General features: G+C 34.1%; 4 protein-coding genes across 4 annotated transcripts; 2 read left to right on the top strand and 2 right to left on the bottom strand.

Annotated features, from left to right (window-relative positions):
* Positions 1–3,076: 3,076 nt before the first annotated feature.
* LOC130733532 (uncharacterized) lies at positions 3,077–5,389 on the top strand. The gene is made up of 4 exons (XM_057585755.1): positions 3,077–3,283; positions 3,902–4,027; positions 4,146–4,316; positions 5,008–5,389. Exons 1-4 carry the CDS (start codon positions 3,203–3,205, stop codon positions 5,107–5,109), a joined length of 480 nt encoding a protein of 159 aa, XP_057441738.1. The 5' UTR covers positions 3,077–3,202; the 3' UTR covers positions 5,110–5,389.
* Positions 5,390–7,331: 1,942 nt separating this feature from the next.
* Positions 7,332–8,240, bottom strand: LOC130731588 (uncharacterized). The gene is made up of 3 exons (XM_057583868.1): positions 8,101–8,240; positions 7,854–7,947; positions 7,332–7,735 (listed from the first exon to the last, which is right to left on the bottom strand). The coding sequence occupies exons 1-3, from the start codon at positions 8,147–8,149 to the stop codon at positions 7,567–7,569; spliced, it is 312 nt and encodes a 103-aa protein (XP_057439851.1). The 5' UTR covers positions 8,150–8,240; the 3' UTR covers positions 7,332–7,566.
* A 1,044-nt stretch (positions 8,241–9,284) lies between these two features.
* Positions 9,285–12,603, top strand: LOC130733531 (uncharacterized). Its single transcript, XM_057585753.1, has 4 exons — positions 9,285–9,779; positions 10,131–10,419; positions 11,191–11,242; positions 12,117–12,603. The coding sequence occupies exons 1-4, from the start codon at positions 9,503–9,505 to the stop codon at positions 12,261–12,263; spliced, it is 765 nt and encodes a 254-aa protein (XP_057441736.1). The 5' UTR covers positions 9,285–9,502; the 3' UTR covers positions 12,264–12,603.
* A 166-nt stretch (positions 12,604–12,769) lies between these two features.
* Positions 12,770–15,297, bottom strand: LOC130733530 (peroxidase P7-like). Its single transcript, XM_057585752.1, has 4 exons — positions 15,027–15,297; positions 14,081–14,269; positions 13,613–13,781; positions 12,770–13,275 (listed from the first exon to the last, which is right to left on the bottom strand). The coding sequence occupies exons 1-4, from the start codon at positions 15,288–15,290 to the stop codon at positions 12,890–12,892; spliced, it is 1,008 nt and encodes a 335-aa protein (XP_057441735.1). The 5' UTR covers positions 15,291–15,297; the 3' UTR covers positions 12,770–12,889.
* Positions 15,298–19,072: the final 3,775 nt, after the last annotated feature.

Here is a 19,072-nt window from a genome sequence, read left to right as displayed (position 1 = left end):
TTCATCCAATGAGCCAAAAGTCCCCTACACTTGATAACTACCTCCTATTTATAGAGCTTGGGTACTACCTATTGGGCCAATTGGGCCTCCGAGGTCAAGGCCCATCTGAAGGCCAGAGCCCCGCCTCAGGGCGGGATACATGCTGGGCGTTGCCCCTCTAGGGGCTCGCCCAGTCCACCCTATAATTAATATATAAAGCTTATTGATGGGCGTCTAAAATACATGGTTTATACCTTATTTTTTCCCATGATTTTATACCTGATTGTTGCACTTAATATTCAGAACTCATGTGCTTTTAAGTGTATTTGTAAATTGTATATGAAAAAGGGATAAGGAATGTACAATGCAAATGAGGCAAAAATGACACTTCAAGTGAAGTTTCACTTGCTGACATAGAAGAATGACCGTGCGGGTCAGGGGCCATAACCGTGCTCATCAAATAAAGATCCACAATCGCGAATCCCTAAACTTTCCCATGGGTGAAGTTTTTTAAATTAGGAACTTTTGGTTAATCGCACCTTTGGTTTGTGAGGCCATTGTTGACCTCAAAGTTGGAATCAATGAGGTTCCAAAAGGAAGAAGATCAAGGAAGGAAATGTGATGAGGAAAATTTTCCAAGCCCTAATCTTCTATTTAAAGATTTATCATTAATTGACAAGTTCGACTTACTATCATTAGTTGCAGGGGGAAGGGTAGTTCACTTGGTGAGCTAAGGGAAATCAATGGATTGCAGGGTGAAGGGACATGGTTCAACTCCTGGCGATGAAACTAATTTACTAACAATTAACAACTAATATTTGACCATAAAAATAAGAGCCAGACGGATTCATAAAATTTTGTAAACTGAGAGTCCGAACAAAAAGAAGTCAGTAATCCTTAGATAATTAGGAAAAACAACAAGTATCTAACTCAATAAAGCAAAATTCTAAGTGGATTTTGCTCGACAATATTTGTGAAACTTGACATGTCGTGTTTTACAGCTTTGATTTGTAGCCAGGGGTTTATAAGTATTGCTGAAAGCCTGAACCCTTTGACAAATAGGAAGCTGAGCTCAACACATCTAACATGACAGTTTCAAACATTTACACAATCTCCCTAGTAATGGACGGTAAATACATTTGCTGGAACTGCATGGGACCAACAGTACAGCTAGCAAGTGTGTTAGTCATATATAACATGTACATACAAAAGATCAATCGACCAAAACAACAAACAGCATGTACAATTAATAGAAAGATATATAAAATCATAATTTGATTAATTTCGCTATCAAGCTGGAAAGAAATTAAAATGAAAACACATTGGTGTCTCATACGATGAGATGAGAATTGGGTATGATGGCATGTGTGGAGAGAGAAGGAGAAAGGGGACAAAAAATTCAAGAAAGGATCGAGAGTGGATGAGAGCCTAAAAAACCCCCCGTGAGGAGTGTTTGGAACCATTCCAAATTCACAACTAAACATCTTTTTGTTGCTTCTCCTTCACTTCTTTCGATGGCCAATTTTCACTATATCACGAGTTCATATATGATTCCTCTTCTCCCATTCCCTCCAACTCAAACACATATGCCAGATATTCTATCTTTCCAAATATGTCCCTCTGTTGTACATATCTATTTCCTTAGTTTCAAAAATAAATAACTAGTGGTTCACATTTTCGGATTTGGATTCATGCGATCCCTAATCTCTTACATTCACATATTTACAAAATTTGGATTATAGGATCAACATGAGTCAGCTCACACATTTCACTAAAATTAGACGACAAAGATATCTTATAATTTTTTTTATATCGAAAAGATAAATTGCACCCTTCAGAGATTGATCCATGAACCTCTCCACTCAATCCATATGTCTCATAAATCTTACCACTTAAACTATCATTCGGAGATAATATCTTATGATTTAAGCCGACAACACAAATCCATTTACAGTGTGAATTTAAGGAATATCTCAACTATCCAAATTCCTCATTTTCCACCCTATAATTATATTATAGAAGTGTATATAGACCAACTAATTAGGTATTCACATGATTTAGGCTATGTTTCTTTTTAGGCTAGAGTTACACTTACTTGCTTTGGAGTGACAAATTTATCATTCCAATGGCATAAACATGAATGTATAGGTTTAGAGCTCTGTTTTTGTTAAATGTCTTCAAAACAAAAAATTGCACTTAAATTCATATTTAAAAGGCTCTCTATTAGTAATATTTATACATTTATTTTAAGGGATCAGACTTTTTTGATACCATCTTTAAGAGGCTAAAAGTCAAGAAAATAATAATTTGTACTCCAAAACACTAGCAAGATTACAACATCTTAAAATAAGATAGTTCCATGATGAACATATATGTTCTCATAAATCATATTTTCACCGCTAACATTTAATACATGTTATTTACAATATGCTCTTTACATGTTTAAATTAATTTGTAAAGAAATATTCTTAATTTGTGATCCATATTTTTCTTCATCCACGATAAAGAAAGTGATTAAAATATTCATAACATAATAGCGATTGAAAAAGTTAATATGAATTAAAAGATAATCTTCACTCATATGTACACACTTCAATGCATTTAACTAGCTTGGAGCTAGCTGTCACATAAATGATCAATAATAAGTTAATTCTTGGAAATAAGAAAGAAGGTGCTCAAAATTGGGTAAATGGAAAGGCTCCAAAATACTCCCTCCGGTCCTATTTATAAGCATGAAAGAGAAGAAAAATCTTGGTCATTTTTATAAGTACCAAATAAAAGTTTGAGCTATATTAATTATTTTTTTTCCAATAGTGCCCTTATTAATTCTAACTTGTAGAATGTGTCTCATTAATTATTCTCTCTCTTTCCCACTTTCCAACACGCATAACAAAGGGTAATTTTGGAAGTTTATTTTGATTCAAGACAAATTTAATGCATTTTATCTAGTTTTACTACATTTCTTAAACTATGTGAATTTTTTTTTGTTGCTTATAAATAGGACTGGAGAGAGTATAACAAAAGGGTACTTCCGTAAATTCGACCAAAAATCTACATAGTGTATTTCTCTATGAATAAACTGAGACTGTCATGTGGGGAGAAAACACATGAGATCATATAGATTTGAGAGCTCATATCCCTTCTTTTAAATGACCACAGAACTTTGCAGAGTTGATAGCAAAAGAAAAGCTAGATAGCACCACCAGATAGAGAGAATTGGAGAATGGTCTTATCTAGAGAGCAAAAGAAAGCAGCACTGCATGAGAAGCTACAACTTCTTCGTTCTATCACTAACTCTCATGCTGTAATTCCCTGCAAAATCTTCTTCTATCTTTTCTTTTTCATTGGATATATGACTTTCTCCATCAACTAATATTCTCAAACAAATCACCCAATTCCCACAAAGAATACTCAGTTAGACATATTGTTAATATCCTCCTCTCTACTCCTCCTCTTCCAATTTAATTTGATTCAATTGGGTTATAGGTTCAACTGAGCCATGGAATAATCATGGCTCTTCCTTATACTTCTTTTGTATTATTATTTTTAATATCATTGGCATGCACCCCCATAATTTTCTTCTTCCTTATTGACCAAATCCAGCATGTTCATTCTTTCTGGATCTTCCAATTTCCTTTGGGTTGAAAAATTAATCAAGGTCCTACTCAACTCGAACATCTCGAACATGATTGTCTCGCTCACTCATTAAGGCTGAAGTTTGTTTAATTATGATGATTATTAATCATAGTTATTAGTATTATATTTTAACATTTATATTTGTGACTAATATATCTCCTTAATTTAATGATATTTGTCTTGTTAACCAACCTATATAGCCTCATCCTATCAAATATGGAGAATATTTGAGATGGTAGGTAAATTATGTAATGATTCTTCTGATTTTATGCATGATTGATGACAGCTAAACAAAACCTCGATCATTGTCGATGCATCAAAGTATATTGAAAAGCTAAAGCAAAAAGTTGAAAGGCTGAATCAAGAAATAGCCGATGATGAAGCATCAAATGTTCATAATCCCTTGCCCATGGTATTTTTCTTTCTTTCTTATTGAGATCATTTAACAGCTAGCTAGCTCCTCTTTATTTCTTCGAATAATTTTTTTAGTAGAGTTTGCATTAAAATTTTGTGGATGGAATTGTGTGCAGGTTTCAGTAGAAACCCTAGAAAGAGGATTTCTTATAAATGTTTTTTCATCAAAATGCTGCCAAGGTCTACTTGTTTCAATTCTGGAGGCCTTTGAAGAGATGAGACTTACTGTGCTTGAAGCTAGGGTTTCTTGTTCAGACACTTTTCGATTTCAAGCAGTTGGAGGAGAAGTAAGATATATACATATAGTAACGAAAATTTATTGCAAAATTGCTTGTTAGTTCAATATATGTGTGTGTCATTGATCTCACTTTTTCCTTACCAATACTTTTGGAATATGTCACATGTTTTGTCCTATTATCACTATGTTCCTCATGGTGGAAAAAAGTTACTAAGTTGAAAGGTTGTAGAAGTTATTACGTGAAAGATCATGATATATATACTTATAGGGGTGCAGACATTCAACAAACATTCATAGAGAGAAATGAAGAGAAGAGAGAAAAATAATGAATATAACATATGATAGAGAAGAAATGAATTGAGAATATAAAGTGTCATAAGTGTCTGTACTATTTGTACGTGTAGAGATCATTATTGTTTAATATAAGTACTATGGTGGAATTACATGCGAATTTTTTTATAAGCAGAAAATACTATGTGCAATAGTGGAGCAATTTATGTTAAATAGCTTAAATTAAGGTTACTCTAGCTCTTGTATAATTAATAGAGGACCACAACCCTGTAGGAGTGAAAACAATAGAACCCTCATCATGCGTATATGCAGTGTTAACTTAACCCTATCAATTATAAAAGATTATCATGTGGTGTAATCTTTCAGTGTTTCTCAAATGCATTTTTGTTTACTATATGTAAATTCAAGCATAACATTGACAGCTAAATATTAATTTAACTTTTTGGTAGAATGAAGACCAAGGTGAGACTATTAATGCACAAGCTGTGGAACTTGCGGTGGGGCAAGCAATAAAGAACTGGAGCGAAAGTGCTGCAGATGATCAAGACTAAATCAGTATTATCTTACGTCTTTCATTTTTTGTCCTTGTTTCCTTCAATATTTTTTTGCTAACCATGGCAATTTGTTGAGTAAGGAATGTAAGGAATCAAGCTTCGTATAAGAAAGCTTCCAAATCTTCTACTTCAGCAACTTTTGATGAAATACCTGCTGTCACTAAAAGAGAAACAAAAAGAACAGGCGTTTAGACTCCTTTTGGTCGAGGCAAACAAACTGAATCCAAGATCAATATGGGGACTAGATTCAGAGTTCTCTTGAATTATTTGGTGAAAATGTTTAAGTATTGTTGTGAGTTTTGTTAACAAAGTGAGTGCGAAGTAGTGAATGTGCAGATAGAGTTGAAAGAAGTAAGAATCTAAGAAAAAGATACAGTAAGAAAGAAGTAAAATTCTAAGAAAAAGATGAAGAAAAAGTAAAATAAAACAAATCAAGGAAAAAGGAAAGTAAATTGCATGAAAAGTGAAGATTAAAAATTGAAGGGGAAAAGGGGGTTTGAAAGGGAAAAGGGGTTGCACAAACATATACTCTTATAGCTTCTGTATCGTTTCTTAGGTGCAGAGGTATAACTTGTAGGATTTTTTCGAGAAATGGATTGCGAACTCTTATTTAGCCTATTAAGTCATACATATAGAGGAAATATTAATTGTCTTCTAACGGCTAGTTTACATTAATTCTAAACGTGCCCTTCAATATGGGCAAATTGAATGAAACTGCTTGCCTTCGTGCATTCAAATACGTAACTTCTTGTATTCTCTTTTAACCGCATGACTACTTTCATCTCCGCTTTGTAGGTTGGTTCTCTGATCCAGAGAGTGTATTTGGGCAACATAATTCCAAATTTCAATAAATTTTCTAGGACAAACTTTGACTCGAAACATAACTTAGGTGGAAGAATGACCCTTTATTAACTTAGTCAAAATTAACTTTTTGATGACCCTGTCACCTTTTTCATAAGAGCCATAAAAGCTTAGGTTTCAAATTCTCTGTTTGACCTTTGGGATTCCAATTTGAATTATACAAAGATTAGGGTCTTGATAAAATTTTGAATTAACATATGTCCCCTGAAATATCGTACTTGGAAGAATTAACACGAAGAAGTATGATATTTTCAGTCGAAAAACTCAACAACACTTTGTCGCTTTTCCTTTGAAACATATCTCAGTTCTGTGAAAATCCAAAGAGCATGTCTTTTGGAGTAACTTCCTTCATAAGCCACGATCACATCAAGTGTCTTTTAAGTTTTAGGAATCCTTTCGGATCTAATGAGCTTAAATGTGGCATTGTTTTATCATTTTCATTATCAAGGAAACCTTTCGAATCTACATTGAATAGAGACGAGTTGTGGTTGATCAATATAAAATGTAATAAGTGAAAGACAAAATTTATAAGATAAATGTATGAGTGAAAAAACTAGAAAAAAATATCATGATTTTTTAAAACAAGAAACATTTTGAAAAAAATGAAGAGAGACATTCATTTGGCAAGAGGTAGTAATATAACGACTTGAGTGTCCCCGAAAGTTAGCTAAAGTGGTAAGAGTTATGGGACATAAGGGTGGGGAGGGGAAGGTCAAGGGTTCGAATCCTGAAAGGGAACTTTGAAAGGATTTTCTAACTTATTAAGAACTAACCACTAACATTTACCTATAAAAAAAAAACTTGAGTGAATTATTATCCAATTAAAATTAGAAATAATTTGGTTTTAATTGTATTTCGTCCCGGCTTCAGTATACAACCCACCTGAGTGTGAAATGGGCTCAATGTGTTAGCCTCTAATATGTGCAAAGTGTTGGCCAATAGGCTATGAGATATTTTGAGATATATTTTGACAAAAAAAAAAGGCTGTGAGATGTGATGCTGTTGATAATTTCATATTATGGGTCAAATGAAAAGGGACAAATCTTTAATGGTATTGTAATTTCAATTTAGGCAGAGAGATGTGAGCACTCATTGTATTGTTTTCCGATGAATAAAAAAAGAGATATGAGCGATGGATGGAGTGGGATGATCTTATGTTGGGCCTTGGGCCCAAATAAAGTGATTTAGATGTAAAAAAAATACCTCACAGGCCTTGTGCTCTTAATGAAACCAATTTCCTTTGACCAAAAAAATAAGTCAGAGCTGCATATGTTTGAGAATAGTAACCTTTGTCCCCAAAAAAAAAGAGAATAGTAACCAGAAGTGTAGAACAGAGTTGTACTAGTGAGAACTGAGAAGAAAGTGCAATATTCAATTTGATTTCCATTTCCCTTTTATATAAAATGGGCTAATACAATTCAATTGCAAGACGATCAACATTTAATTTAATCAATATACACTATAGCTCAGAACAGAACGTCTTCCCCTAGCTAGATAGCAAGAACTAGCTTTTCTTTTTCCCCTCTTGTTCATTTGTTTGATAGATCATAATACTAGAAAAAAGAAAAATCAATATCTTTTCTAGTTATTTTTTCAGAAAGGTGTGAGGAGCTCCCACTCAGCCACCTGAGCCATGCTTGGAGGAGGAAGAGCTGGAGTTTCTTCAATGATGTGTGTATTTGGGTGACGAGCACGTTTCTCATAGTAGTGATAAGCCGCAGCACCAGCCAGCACTCCAAGTGTTAATGCTTGTGCGTGTAACCTGTAAAATCAGCTCGCAAATCAAATCTCAATCGAAACTTTATACTGTTGCTCATAATTAATAATTTTTGAATGAAAGTATTATAATTTTATTGAAACAAGTGGAGTGAAAGATGTACCTAGCATGAATAAGCCTAAGGCTTGGCTTCATTGGAGAGTTTGTACGAGAATGAGCAACAAGTGATGCTCCAATTCCAGAGGCCCATAATCCCCCTGTAATCAAATAATTTTAACATCAATTAGTACTACTTTCATGTTCAAACGTCATTATGTACCATCTTTAAAATTTGTGACATAAATAAATATGAAGACAAAAACTACATATGTACAAAAATTACAACCAAATAAGTAGTAGCAGTAAATTACCAATAGTGATGAGCTTGTTTTTCGAAACCCACGACTGAACTGACTCCATTTTGTTGATTCTTTGCTGGAATTTCTGCTACAATAGTGAAGAATGAAGATGAAGAGCTTGATGAATTGAGTTGAAGGGTTAAGGGATTGAAAGGGTGGGTTTATATGGAAGACGGTGAGGTTGAAAACGTGGGGTAAGTTTCTTTTTGTGGCCCCCGGGTTTGATTTTGATGAGAGTGTGGGTTGTTGGTTGTTTCCCCCCTGTTTTGTTGGAACACAGGAAGAGTTAAACAGGAGGCTATCCACTGGTTTTGTCACAAAATGAAATCAAAGTTTTGCTTTATGACACGTTGCACCTGAACCAAAGCCTTATGGGTTTTGATGATATGCAGCAAAGCAAGTGCTTATAATTTATATATAATATATATATATATAAACTATAGTAAATGCTGATAAACTATAGTAGAACAAATAAGCGATGATATTACCTATATTTTTAGTCATTGAAAAACAACAATAAAAAACACGTTTAATTTTTTTTTTTAAAAACAATGGATCTCATTGAATGGTTTCGATCGATGTTAGTGTGAGGACATAAAAAAATATACAATAAAAAACAATATTAGCGTAAAAAAGAGGAATCAAAATTCAGTACTTTTCAGTCTTGACAATTGTTAATTCCATCAAAAATTTCATGTGGGTTCAACATTTCCGATTACCACCAGCATGGCGATTAACTCACTCTATCGCTTAATTATGAGCTTAGAGGTTCAATCATGACCATGAGAATAACATGTCGTGGATAAAAGGTTTGTCGCTTAATGCGAGTGAGCATCCACGACGAAGTGATTAATCACTCCTACTAACAGTGTATAATTTATTCTCCCCAAAAACTTTTCTAATTAGAGCTATGAGCTATCACCCATAGATAAGAACATATTTTTTTTTGGTCTTGACCAAGGTATCCCCACCCCATGAGACTAATCCATCACCCCGCGGTCAGCGCACTAAGCGGTAGGAGCTGGCCAATGAGTTGAATCATTTATACTTTTTTGTGAAGTTTTATAGGAAGAGTGCAAATAAAAAATAACAGCCTATGAATTGGATTTGATGAGGCCCATCTTCCTATATGGGCCCAAACAAAACTCACAAAAAGGGAATTAGGCTAGGCTTTCTTTGCAAGCTTGTTTGCGTGCTGCTTCTACTTCTACTACTTCAACCGAAAATTCCCGCTATTCTCAAAACTGATAAACAGTGAAGAAGCTTCTTCCTCTATCTTGCACCTGCATTTCCATTTCCACACACTCTTCTTCTTCTTCTTCTTCTTCTTCTTCTTCAATTCTTCACAATCACCTCACGCTTTCATCTTCAATGGAAACCCAAACCCAGCAAAACCCATAACAACCAACCAACAATGGAAGCTAATCGAACACGAAACCGCACTCGCAGAAGAAACCCACTCTCCGATCGCACCAACCTTCCCTCTTCCACCGTTCCCATCAAACCCACCACCAAACCCAACCCTCTTCCTCTTCCTCTCTCTTCTTCTTCATCAACCTCTTCTACTGTACTCATCAAACCTCCCACCAAACGCGCCAATGCTACCACGATTCCCGATGCTGCCTCAAACCCTAGCTCCCCTCCTCCGCCCGTTCCTTCCACCCCTGTGCTCAAATCATCGTCTATTCACGGTAATTCAATTGTTATCATGATTTCCGCTTTCAATTTGTAGAATAAGGGTTTCCCGATTTTGGATTATGAATTTTTCTGTCCCGCTTTCAATTTGTAGCAAAAGGGGGTTTCTGATTTTGAGTTCTGAATTTTCCTGTGAATTTACACCATTGGGTACCTGATTTTGGAAATTAGAGTGGGATTTTAGTTTTTTTTTTAGCTTTGTGTGGTAGTTTATAGATCAATATGTTTTGATTTGTGGTTTAGCCATGTTTGATGATGTAGTTACTAGCTGGGGTTAGTGGTATTTGTTGGTTACCTTGCGTACTGTGTTAATCAACATGCGATTTCGGTGTATTTTCTTACTTTAGGGACTGTTGTTCTTGTTGATCATGAAGCTGCTTCTGAGAGTCACACGCCTATCTCAATAACCTACAGCCGTTCAAATAAAAGGAAGGGTAAAGGGAAGGATGTGGCTGTTCCTGAGAGTCGTGCGCCTGATTTGAACGTCTCTAGTAGTAGGAAGGATAAAGGGAAGGCAGTGGCCATTCCTGTTAGTCGCACGCCTGATTTTACGGTTTCTGATCATAGGAAGGATAAAGGGAAGGCATTGGCCATTCCTGTAAGTCGCACGCCTGATTTGAAGGTCTACAATAATAGGTAATCACCCCTCTCTTTTATGTAGTAGCAGATAGTGTTGATATGGAAGTTGCATTAAGTTAAGGAACTACATTTTTTTTTCTTCTTTTGAGGGTCTGAGACACTTGATTAGCAAAGTTAAATTGGACTCTTACTAGTTCGGTTTGAGTCATGTGGACCCATGTAAGTGGATAAATTTCTCTGAGCTCCTACTTTTTTTTATTTACAAGACTTGGGTTCGAGATATTTTTTAAGGGGAAGCAAATTCCTCAAAACTTGAACCAACATGTGTTGATCTTTAAGGACTTGTAAATGGAAGATAGGAGCATGTTTTTAAAAGGAGTGGGGAAAAATGAAAAAAAAAATGCTAGCCTTATGATGGATCCTATATTATATCATTTCAATTCTCCAAAGGAATTTTCTAAATGTTCTGATGTAGGTTGTATGCTGTGTGAATTTCCTATAATTATTAGGCCTGTGTTTCTTTATTGAGCACATGAAAACTCTTTGTGTCTTTCATTTATTTAAGTGGAGTTTTCCTGAATAGATTACAGATTCAGGATGAGTCCTTTGTTGCTTCACCTCTATCGTTTTGCCATCACAATGCTTCATACCCTTGAAATTCCTGTTTCCTTTTCCTTCCTTTGTTCATGTCTATTTTATAGTTGGATGGACCAATAATATCTGTGCTATTAATTCATGGAACCAAGTATAATTGTTACGTTCAATAGCTGTTTTCCTCCATTACCATATAATCATTTGCTTGGTACTTTACTTTTTTGTGAAAAACAGAGAAGGTGTGAATCTATCCAAGGCCAAGGCATGGACAGTTCCTTGTAGAAAGGTATATAAGTTTACTTTAATGTTCTTGAGTTTCAATGGTTTTAGTAGGAATTTCAATTTCAACTCCTGAGTCTATGGGGTTTTTACTTGGTCATTCAATAATTTGATTTTATGAATTTGTCCTTGTTGAATATATGGTAATTAGCGTTTTGTGCATTTTCTGTGTACTGTTTAGGATGACCTTTATGCTAGGCTTGTATAGTAGGTATGCAAATTTCTATGGTATGATCGATCTTTGAATTTGTCATGCATGCAGTAGACAATTTTATTTAAACCTCCCTTAAAATTTAATTGAACTACACTGACTTTTTTATGAAGTGGAAGGTCTGTGTAATAATCACTTAAAATATAAAGTGACTTGCCACTTTTCAATGGATTTGAACGAGTGCAACGGTCAGTCTTGTCTTGATGAAATCTTGGTTCTAGCCACACCCAAAGCCTATTCTCCCATTGGGGTGAAGCCTCATTTGGATCTCTCCAAACTCCACAATAGTGGGAGTCTTGTTTGCTGGACCACCCTTTTTATAGCAGTTGAAATACTTCACATTTGTTACAGTGAAAGTTGAACAAATTTCAATGTCAGATAGTTATTGTAATTGCCAACTATACAGATTTCCTTTATCAATACTCATTGACCTAGTAAAATAGATTCGCGGTGGAAGTAGAGTATGCCATTTCTGATACTTTTTAGCTTCTGTTTCTCTCTGCACAACCATTTTTTTGGGGGGCGGGTTTGGTAATCTTGCTCGCTAACCATGCTCATATTTCCACGGAAGCCATGATTTTCTCCATACTGCTCTCCTTTATCAATCATAAGTAAATAATATCATTCCAATATTTTGTAAGTGTGTGATTCATTGTTGCTGAATTTTCAGAAACAGCGTTCTGTACCATCTGCTGAAGATATGTTCAAGGATCCCCTGCTGCAAGAATTTATCGAAAAACAAAAAGCTTACTTTAAAGCAGTTGATGAATTTGAACTGCCAGAGGAGGAAGTTGAATCTGATGACCAGCTAGATTAACTGAAAGAGATGCAATAAAAATATAAATAGCGGCCTGAAACCTTGTCTTCATAGGTTGTATAGTTATGATATCATAGCTTTCACAATGAATTTTACTACCTTAGTGCCACCTCTCTTACCAAATACGTAAGTGCAAGTTCTTAGTTTTGAAATTGTTTAACACGTCTACAGTTGTCCTAAGAAATTCTGATTTCACTTGTAAATTCCTAGTTGGAGTGTGGTAGTAGTATTCTTACAGTTCATGAATTTGTGTTTTTAAAAGCCTTGATTTGTTTTACACTGAAGATTCTTCAGAAATCTTATTGGGCCGATGCAGAGAGAAAAAAAGGTTTCGGATGCATAGCTGGATAACAGAGTTACCCAAAAGATCAGAATTAACATAGATGCTGATTTTATCAATTTATGTTTCTTCTTGTCGTTCATGTAGATGAGATATGTCTGCTTGTTCTGTTGATTCTTGATTGCATAGCAGGGATGATGAGATGCGTGTCAAATTCATGTGCATATGCATATAAATAAGCTTGTTTATTGATGATAAATCAGGTCGCTTGATAAGGGTTATATATACATGATTTTTGAAGAAGGAAATTGAACATATATCAAACACATACATCACTTGGTAACATTTAATTCACTTTCCCGCAATTGATTCTGATCTGCCCCTTGCTTCCTGTGAGAGGCTTAATGTTGCTCAGTTTGACCATGCCCTTGGCAAAGTCCTTAAAGAATGCAGCTCTATCAGTAGCATATTTTTTCACCAGATTGTCGGTGGAACCGCCATTGAAGAGCTGCTGGTCAGAGTGAAGAAGAACTTTTTTATCCATCAAATTCTTGAAGTATAGATTATCGAAATGGATTGGAGTTTGGCGGTCAAGGGGTTCGTTTAAATTGTCATTGCCACTTCTGGGGCATTTACTCTTCAGGAACTTGGCGTAGGAGGCATCAATGTTGGAGTCATTGTAGATGTGTGCTCTGAAATTTTTGCATTGAGCCAGGCCAATGGTATGTGCCCCTGTTATCAAAAGTTACTAGAGTCAACAGAAACACTTGGTGGATATGGTAAGCCAAACTTGGCCTAGGCTCCCCTCATTTGAAAAGGATGAGATTAAATAAAATAAAATTACATTACCATATCATTATTTAGATATTATGTTATGTAATATAGGAAAGTAACACATAAGGGAAGACCGATAACTTTCTCATTTTGTGAAGTTAATGGTTGAGGAAGCTTCATCATTACATGTCATGCATTAAAATGACTCAACATAAGAACAAGTTTTGGACCCAAACTTACGTGATAAAACATTTATTTTAGCTGATTTTAGAAATTTTATCAATGATTATGGTACCTGAGAGAGCAACCAAGTCTGTAACAGAGAGGCCTTGGTTAGCAAAATTTGTGATGAGACCAGATAGACTGAGGAAGGGTCCTGGGATGGTGTTATTAGCAGTGCCCCTACTTGCGGTGGTTGAATCCCTTCTTCCCAACCCCACTTCCCATGAAGGACCCCCTAACTGCAAATATTTTCCATGAAAAGAAAAGATAGTAAGTATCATTTTAATAATTAAAATATATTAGTCTTTGAAAAAAAATGTGATCAATGCAGTCATTTTACAACAACAATTTAGTTTTTGAAAATGACTAAATTGATCTTTTTTTCCATCTTTCCAAATTGGAAAGAGTAGTTTTCATGTTTTAGAGGCTAAAGTGATCAACTCAATATTTTTTGAGGATTAAAAATGATGGTTTAATCAAGCACAATTTATTATTCAATATTTCATGGACCATAATTGATAGTTGTTAAGAAAATTTCCTGAACAACAGAGTCTCTAGCAGCCAGAGCAAGAACATCAGCACAGGACACTACACCAGGGCATTGTTTCTCCAAATTGGCTTTAATACCATCAATCACGTTGAAGCCTCTAGCTGATCTGTTGTTAGCTGCTGCCGTTTGCTCTCCTATGAAGTTGCTTGTGTCATCCAATAGTATTGATGCATCACATCCCTGATATAAGAGAGGCTGATTCAGTGTAGTCCAAGTGGCAAGGTAAAAACTAATAGAACATTTGAATCATTTCCCCACTTAGAATCAATTCTAGCAAACAATATATATAGTGCCTTTGCTTCATAGTAAAAAAGTAATTTTTAATAGTTTTCAAAATGATATTATTTTTTAGAGATTTTTTTAAAAAAATTAGCTAATATGTGTTCAGTTACACTAATTAAAATTACTTTTTTTTTTCATCTTTTCTCTTATCTATCATTATAGATTTTTCTTATAAGCTAATCTAAGTAGTTTTTCTAAATAATCTGATACCACTTTCTTTCTTCTAAAGTTTTGATTTTTAAAAAAAGCTGAACCAAAGAACACAAAATTAAAAAAAAAAAGATATTTAATTTCTCATAAAAAAATTGAACCAAGCACATCCATAATATATTTGGGTCGACTTCTCTTTTCACAAAACCAACCATGTACCCCAAAAGTTACTCTCACAATAGCTCTTTCTATAAATGAGTTTGATTTTAGAATCAATTGTAAAAGAGTTTATATACATAGAATACCTAGCTCAGTTGATTTTTAAGTCAAAATCAGTTCTCGGGAGAGGTTACATGAGGTTAAAAGTTGATAAAGAGGAAAAATTTGTTCCATGATAGCATAAAAGCTTTTTCTCTCCAAATTGATTGAGTTTAAAATTGGTCATCATATGCACAATGCACTAAATATTGAATGAGGTAAAGCTAAGTATATACTATATACTCACGTTTACAAAGCAGTCATGGAAGTGCAATCGAAGTAAGGAAGCTCCTATGCGAGCTTCTTTCTGAATGGCTTTAGCAACTCCATTGTTCACTATAGGCAACAGTTTTGGGCAGCTGCAAGAGTAAAAGTTTGTAGATAGTTCAGCATCTGCTCCTAAAACTCTAGCAGTGGCCACCAGAACAAGCAAGAAGAAGTGGAAAGAAGCCATTTGAGTTCTCTCGTAGATGACACAAACCAAATAATTGGTGGTTTCTCTTATAACCATGGACCACATTGATTAGATAGTTGGAATATTTGCTTTTGTATAAGAAGACAAAGGCAACGTTCGGATGAGTTTTCTGACAGCCTATTTGGTTAAATTTATAAAAGGCAAATGATTTTGGGATATCTCTGAGTCTTGAACTCATGCAATACTACCGTCACAAATTGCTGAGTTAAAAATGTCATTTAACAGTTTGGAATTTCACGCATGTAAAACATACAAATCTAATAGTATGATGTACTACAACAAATCAACAATATGAATAATTCATGTATATTTGTGGGGAGTGACCACTTAGTAAACTAGTAACTTTAATAAGAGTAATTTTTGTCAATTACCCTACTTAATTAATTAATAACTTGTGTTTTTATTTTCCGACAACAAAAAGATATCTTTATTGATGAACGGACTGCACCCAATGAAAGTACGGATTACAAAAACTCAAACACCCGCCCTTGAGCCTATAGTAAGAGTCTCATTAAACGTTCTCATGAAAAACTCAATTGAGATAAAAATCTAGTAAAGGAAAAAAAATACTCCATACTATAAAGAGCCAAAAAAACAACAAGCTACAAACTGTTAAAAAAGAGACTATTATTAGCCCACTAAAAAACACCATGGCATCCAATGCAGATTAAAAATTCCTTTGAATTGAGGCTCCAATTCCACGACTCATCCAGCATTGCTCAAGAGACAAAATTGAGCCAACTTTAGTCCTCTGCATATCCTGAGAACGAAAACACTCCCATAGTGCAGCAAACTTCAACCTCCAGAATTCTCAACCATGAATTTAAATCCGTCCAACCTATGAAAGAAAAAAAAAACCAGCCAAGCATATATTTTTTTTATAGACAAATGTTAGTTGTTCGTAATGTTAGTAAATTAGTCATCCTCAGGGTTCGAACCTTGGACCCTTCGCGTACCATTCATCCCACCCAACCCTTATGTCCATAACTCTTTACTGCTTAAGCTATCCTTCGGGGACAATATAAAGTTAAGAAATTTAACAATCGAATTAAAAAAATATTAATCAAATCAAGTCTAAAATATTTAAAATGACTAAAACTAATGAATATTTTATCAAATAACTAAAGATGAATTAATGTAATATGCGTGAACTCTAAAATATGTTAAATGACTAAAACTAATAAAAAATTTTTGGTTACAACTAAAACTAATAAATTGAATATGTGTGTGTTAGTCTATGAAATAAGATTATACACTTAAAATGGTATGAAATTCGGCACAAATAATAATAATATTTAAAAAAATGGTAGAACTGAGTGAAAGCACCCCATGTGACTCCGTTAGTGAGTTGTTGGGAGCCAACACCCCTATTCGCTCTCCATTTGCTGGATTGCGTCGAACACCCCATGCGATTTCGTTAATGAGTTGTTGAGAGCCTATTGTCGCCCTGAATGCTAACCATCACCACAGAGGCAGGGTTTCCCATGATGGTGCTGATCCTGCAAGAGACGATCCTTGCTGCATTCTTTTTCAGAGATATGTCTCGAGGAAACTCCTCCTCCAGCTTTAAGCTGGTCTAGACTACAACCGAGACGACCTAATGACCTATTGTAGTGAATAGAAATTGCGAGTCTAAAGTAAAGTTAGACCTTGTTTATTAAGGTCCACATTAGAAGAGCCCTCAAATACATATCAAGATTTTTGTAGTAGTTTTTATTTTTAAAATGTGTGTAAACGTTTCTTTGATACACTAATTCAAACGGATAATTAAATACGCCCTTAATCTTTATGATAATACTCTTCATTTTGGCTTTGCTTTTAGCTACTAGAGATTTTTATTTTGTAATGTGTGAAATAAATAGATTGACTTGGAATTGATAGAAACTAGATATAGATCTCGTACATGCATGGTGTCCCAAAAAAGTGAACAACTGGAGATTTGTTGATCTTAAAAAATCATCAGCATAGTGATGACTCAATAATTCACCAACATTTAAAACTAAATAGTGGCAGTGATCGGGATTCATGCATTAATAAAGCATGCATGGTCATATCACTAGTTTTCTGCAAATTAAGTCATTTTCTGTCTGGGCATTATGATTATGGTTGGGTGTCAAATCGGTATTATGAAATATCACGTTGTCACACCTTTATTTTCATTCACAGACCGGACCACTTTTATTTGTTTATTTATATTTCAGCTACAATTTGATAAAGTGATTGATTAACATAGAAGATTATGATATTTCACAAGTCATATATAACACTTTTCATTTGCAAGATCAGAAATGATCCTTTCAATTATTTGGCATCCCACTAGATATGATGAATCCAATAATTAAAGTTTTCTACATGGGTTGCGAGTTGTGACATTGTGTACTACTGTACTGAATATTGAGATATGGGCCAAATCCGATTGGCCTTTTTTGTTAAAAATAAGAATTTAGTGCAAAGATATTCACCAAAAAAACAAAATTTAGTGCAAAGATTCAGAACAAGAATTTAGTGCAAAGATATTCACCAAAAAAACAAAAGTTAGTTTTCGAGGTATAAAAATAAATTACTCCATATTCCAAAATTTAATTCCATTATCATGCATAATTTTCTAAAATATAATTTATATTTCGAGAAAGGACAATCATACCAATCACAAAAAAGCAAAATCACTATTTGTAGATGAAAATCAAGTCAAGATCCATTATCCATACAGTACAATGAATAAGTCAAAAGGTTCTTGATTAGTAACTACCCTATGTATTCCGTAGAATTAAAGTAGAGCAATCCAACTAACCTGTTTTTCTAGAAAGCTTTCATGTTGATGTAATTGTTAACAATGAAAGTAAATTCAAAAAAAAAAAAGTGATGCCTATAAAAAAAAACAATGAAAGTGATATTTAATATTTTGATTATATCTTAGAGTATTTTATAATGTATTGAAAAAAGTCAGCGGTAAAAAAAATCGTTGGTAATTATCAACGGTTTTTGAAAGTCATTAGAAAAAATTATCAATGAAATCCTACTCACAATTTTTCAGCCATAAGTAAATTTACATTAATTAAGCTGTCAGTTATAACCCTTTTTTCTTGTAATGTTGGCGGTCTGACAAATGTTCATGGGGGATTTGTTTCGTGGTTTCTCATCTTTTCTCTCTGCTTGTTCTTCTATTTGACAATGACAATGGTAATGAGAATAGTTCTCTTCTTTCCCCTAATTTGGTTTCTCCTATTCCCTTTGCCATTGGCAATGACAATGGTGGCAATGTGCCCTCATTAGTTTTTCTTTTATCTAAAAGGTTTTTTTTATCAGCACTTTTTTCTAAAGGGTACAAACTTAAAGTTAAGTTAGCTTAAATTTGAAGGAAAGTGTTGACTATGAAAATGACATATCTAATAATATTTTATAGTATTTTATAATATTCCGGTCTTATCTTAGAGTAATTATGATATTTTATTTTATTATTTAGATTGATTTGATTTCTTATTTAATTAAAATTAGAAGTATTAATTAATTGGTTTTCTTATTTAGTTATGTAAATATAGATATCATTGCCTATAAAAAAAATGTAAATATAGATAAATATTTTGTCTTTTGGATAAATTAATTATTAAGAATTCTTCGAGTTTTATTTTAACCATTATGATGTGGTGCGCGAAATCTGGTCTGAACTTTGAATTCCTACAAGGGCAATGTGAAGTGTGAACCCACTGATGCTGAGATCCTTTGTAACTTAATCAAGCAATTAGGTAAAATAAAAATTGAACATTCTTTTAAAAATTAAAACAAATATATCGCAATCCCCATATTAAAAGAAATTAAAG

The sequence above is a fragment of the Lotus japonicus genome, chromosome 1 (genome assembly GCF_012489685.1).
Source record: "Lotus japonicus ecotype B-129 chromosome 1, LjGifu_v1.2".
Classification (NCBI taxonomy): domain Eukaryota; kingdom Viridiplantae; phylum Streptophyta; class Magnoliopsida; order Fabales; family Fabaceae; genus Lotus; species Lotus japonicus.
The sequence above is the reverse complement of the archived record's forward strand: the minus strand, read 5'-3'. Positions and strand labels throughout refer to the sequence as shown.

What these genes read in the sequence shown, in the direction of transcription:
- LOC130731588 (XM_057583868.1), bottom strand. Translation starts at nt 8,149, where the DNA reads ATGGAGTCAGTTCAGTCGTGGGTTTCGAAAAACAAGCTCATCACTATT. An exon ending in AAACAAGCTCATCACTATTG is followed by an intron (nt 7,948 to 8,100) that starts GTAATTTACTGC and finishes ATTTGATTACAG; the next exon opens with GGGGATTATGGGCCTCTGGA. An exon ending in CTTAGGCTTATTCATGCTAG is followed by an intron (nt 7,736 to 7,853) that starts GTACATCTTTCA and finishes CTGATTTTACAG; the next exon opens with GTTACACGCACAAGCATTAA.
- LOC130733531 (XM_057585753.1), top strand. Translation starts at nt 9,503, where the DNA reads ATGGAAGCTAATCGAACACGAAACCGCACTCGCAGAAGAAACCCACTC. An exon ending in CAAATCATCGTCTATTCACG is followed by an intron (nt 9,780 to 10,130) that starts GTAATTCAATTG and finishes TTCTTACTTTAG; the next exon opens with GGACTGTTGTTCTTGTTGAT. An exon ending in TTGAAGGTCTACAATAATAG is followed by an intron (nt 10,420 to 11,190) that starts GTAATCACCCCT and finishes TGTGAAAAACAG; the next exon opens with AGAAGGTGTGAATCTATCCA.
- LOC130733530 (XM_057585752.1), bottom strand. Translation starts at nt 15,290, where the DNA reads ATGGTTATAAGAGAAACCACCAATTATTTGGTTTGTGTCATCTACGAG. An exon ending in TCCATGACTGCTTTGTAAAC is followed by an intron (nt 14,270 to 15,026) that starts GTGAGTATATAG and finishes CTCTTATATCAG; the next exon opens with GGATGTGATGCATCAATACT. An exon ending in CTGCTAGAGACTCTGTTGTT is followed by an intron (nt 13,782 to 14,080) that starts CAGGAAATTTTC and finishes GGAAAATATTTG; the next exon opens with CAGTTAGGGGGTCCTTCATG.
- LOC130733532 (XM_057585755.1), top strand. Translation starts at nt 3,203, where the DNA reads ATGGTCTTATCTAGAGAGCAAAAGAAAGCAGCACTGCATGAGAAGCTA. An exon ending in CTATCACTAACTCTCATGCT is followed by an intron (nt 3,284 to 3,901) that starts GTAATTCCCTGC and finishes GATTGATGACAG; the next exon opens with CTAAACAAAACCTCGATCAT. An exon ending in TTCAAGCAGTTGGAGGAGAA is followed by an intron (nt 4,317 to 5,007) that starts GTAAGATATATA and finishes ACTTTTTGGTAG; the next exon opens with AATGAAGACCAAGGTGAGAC.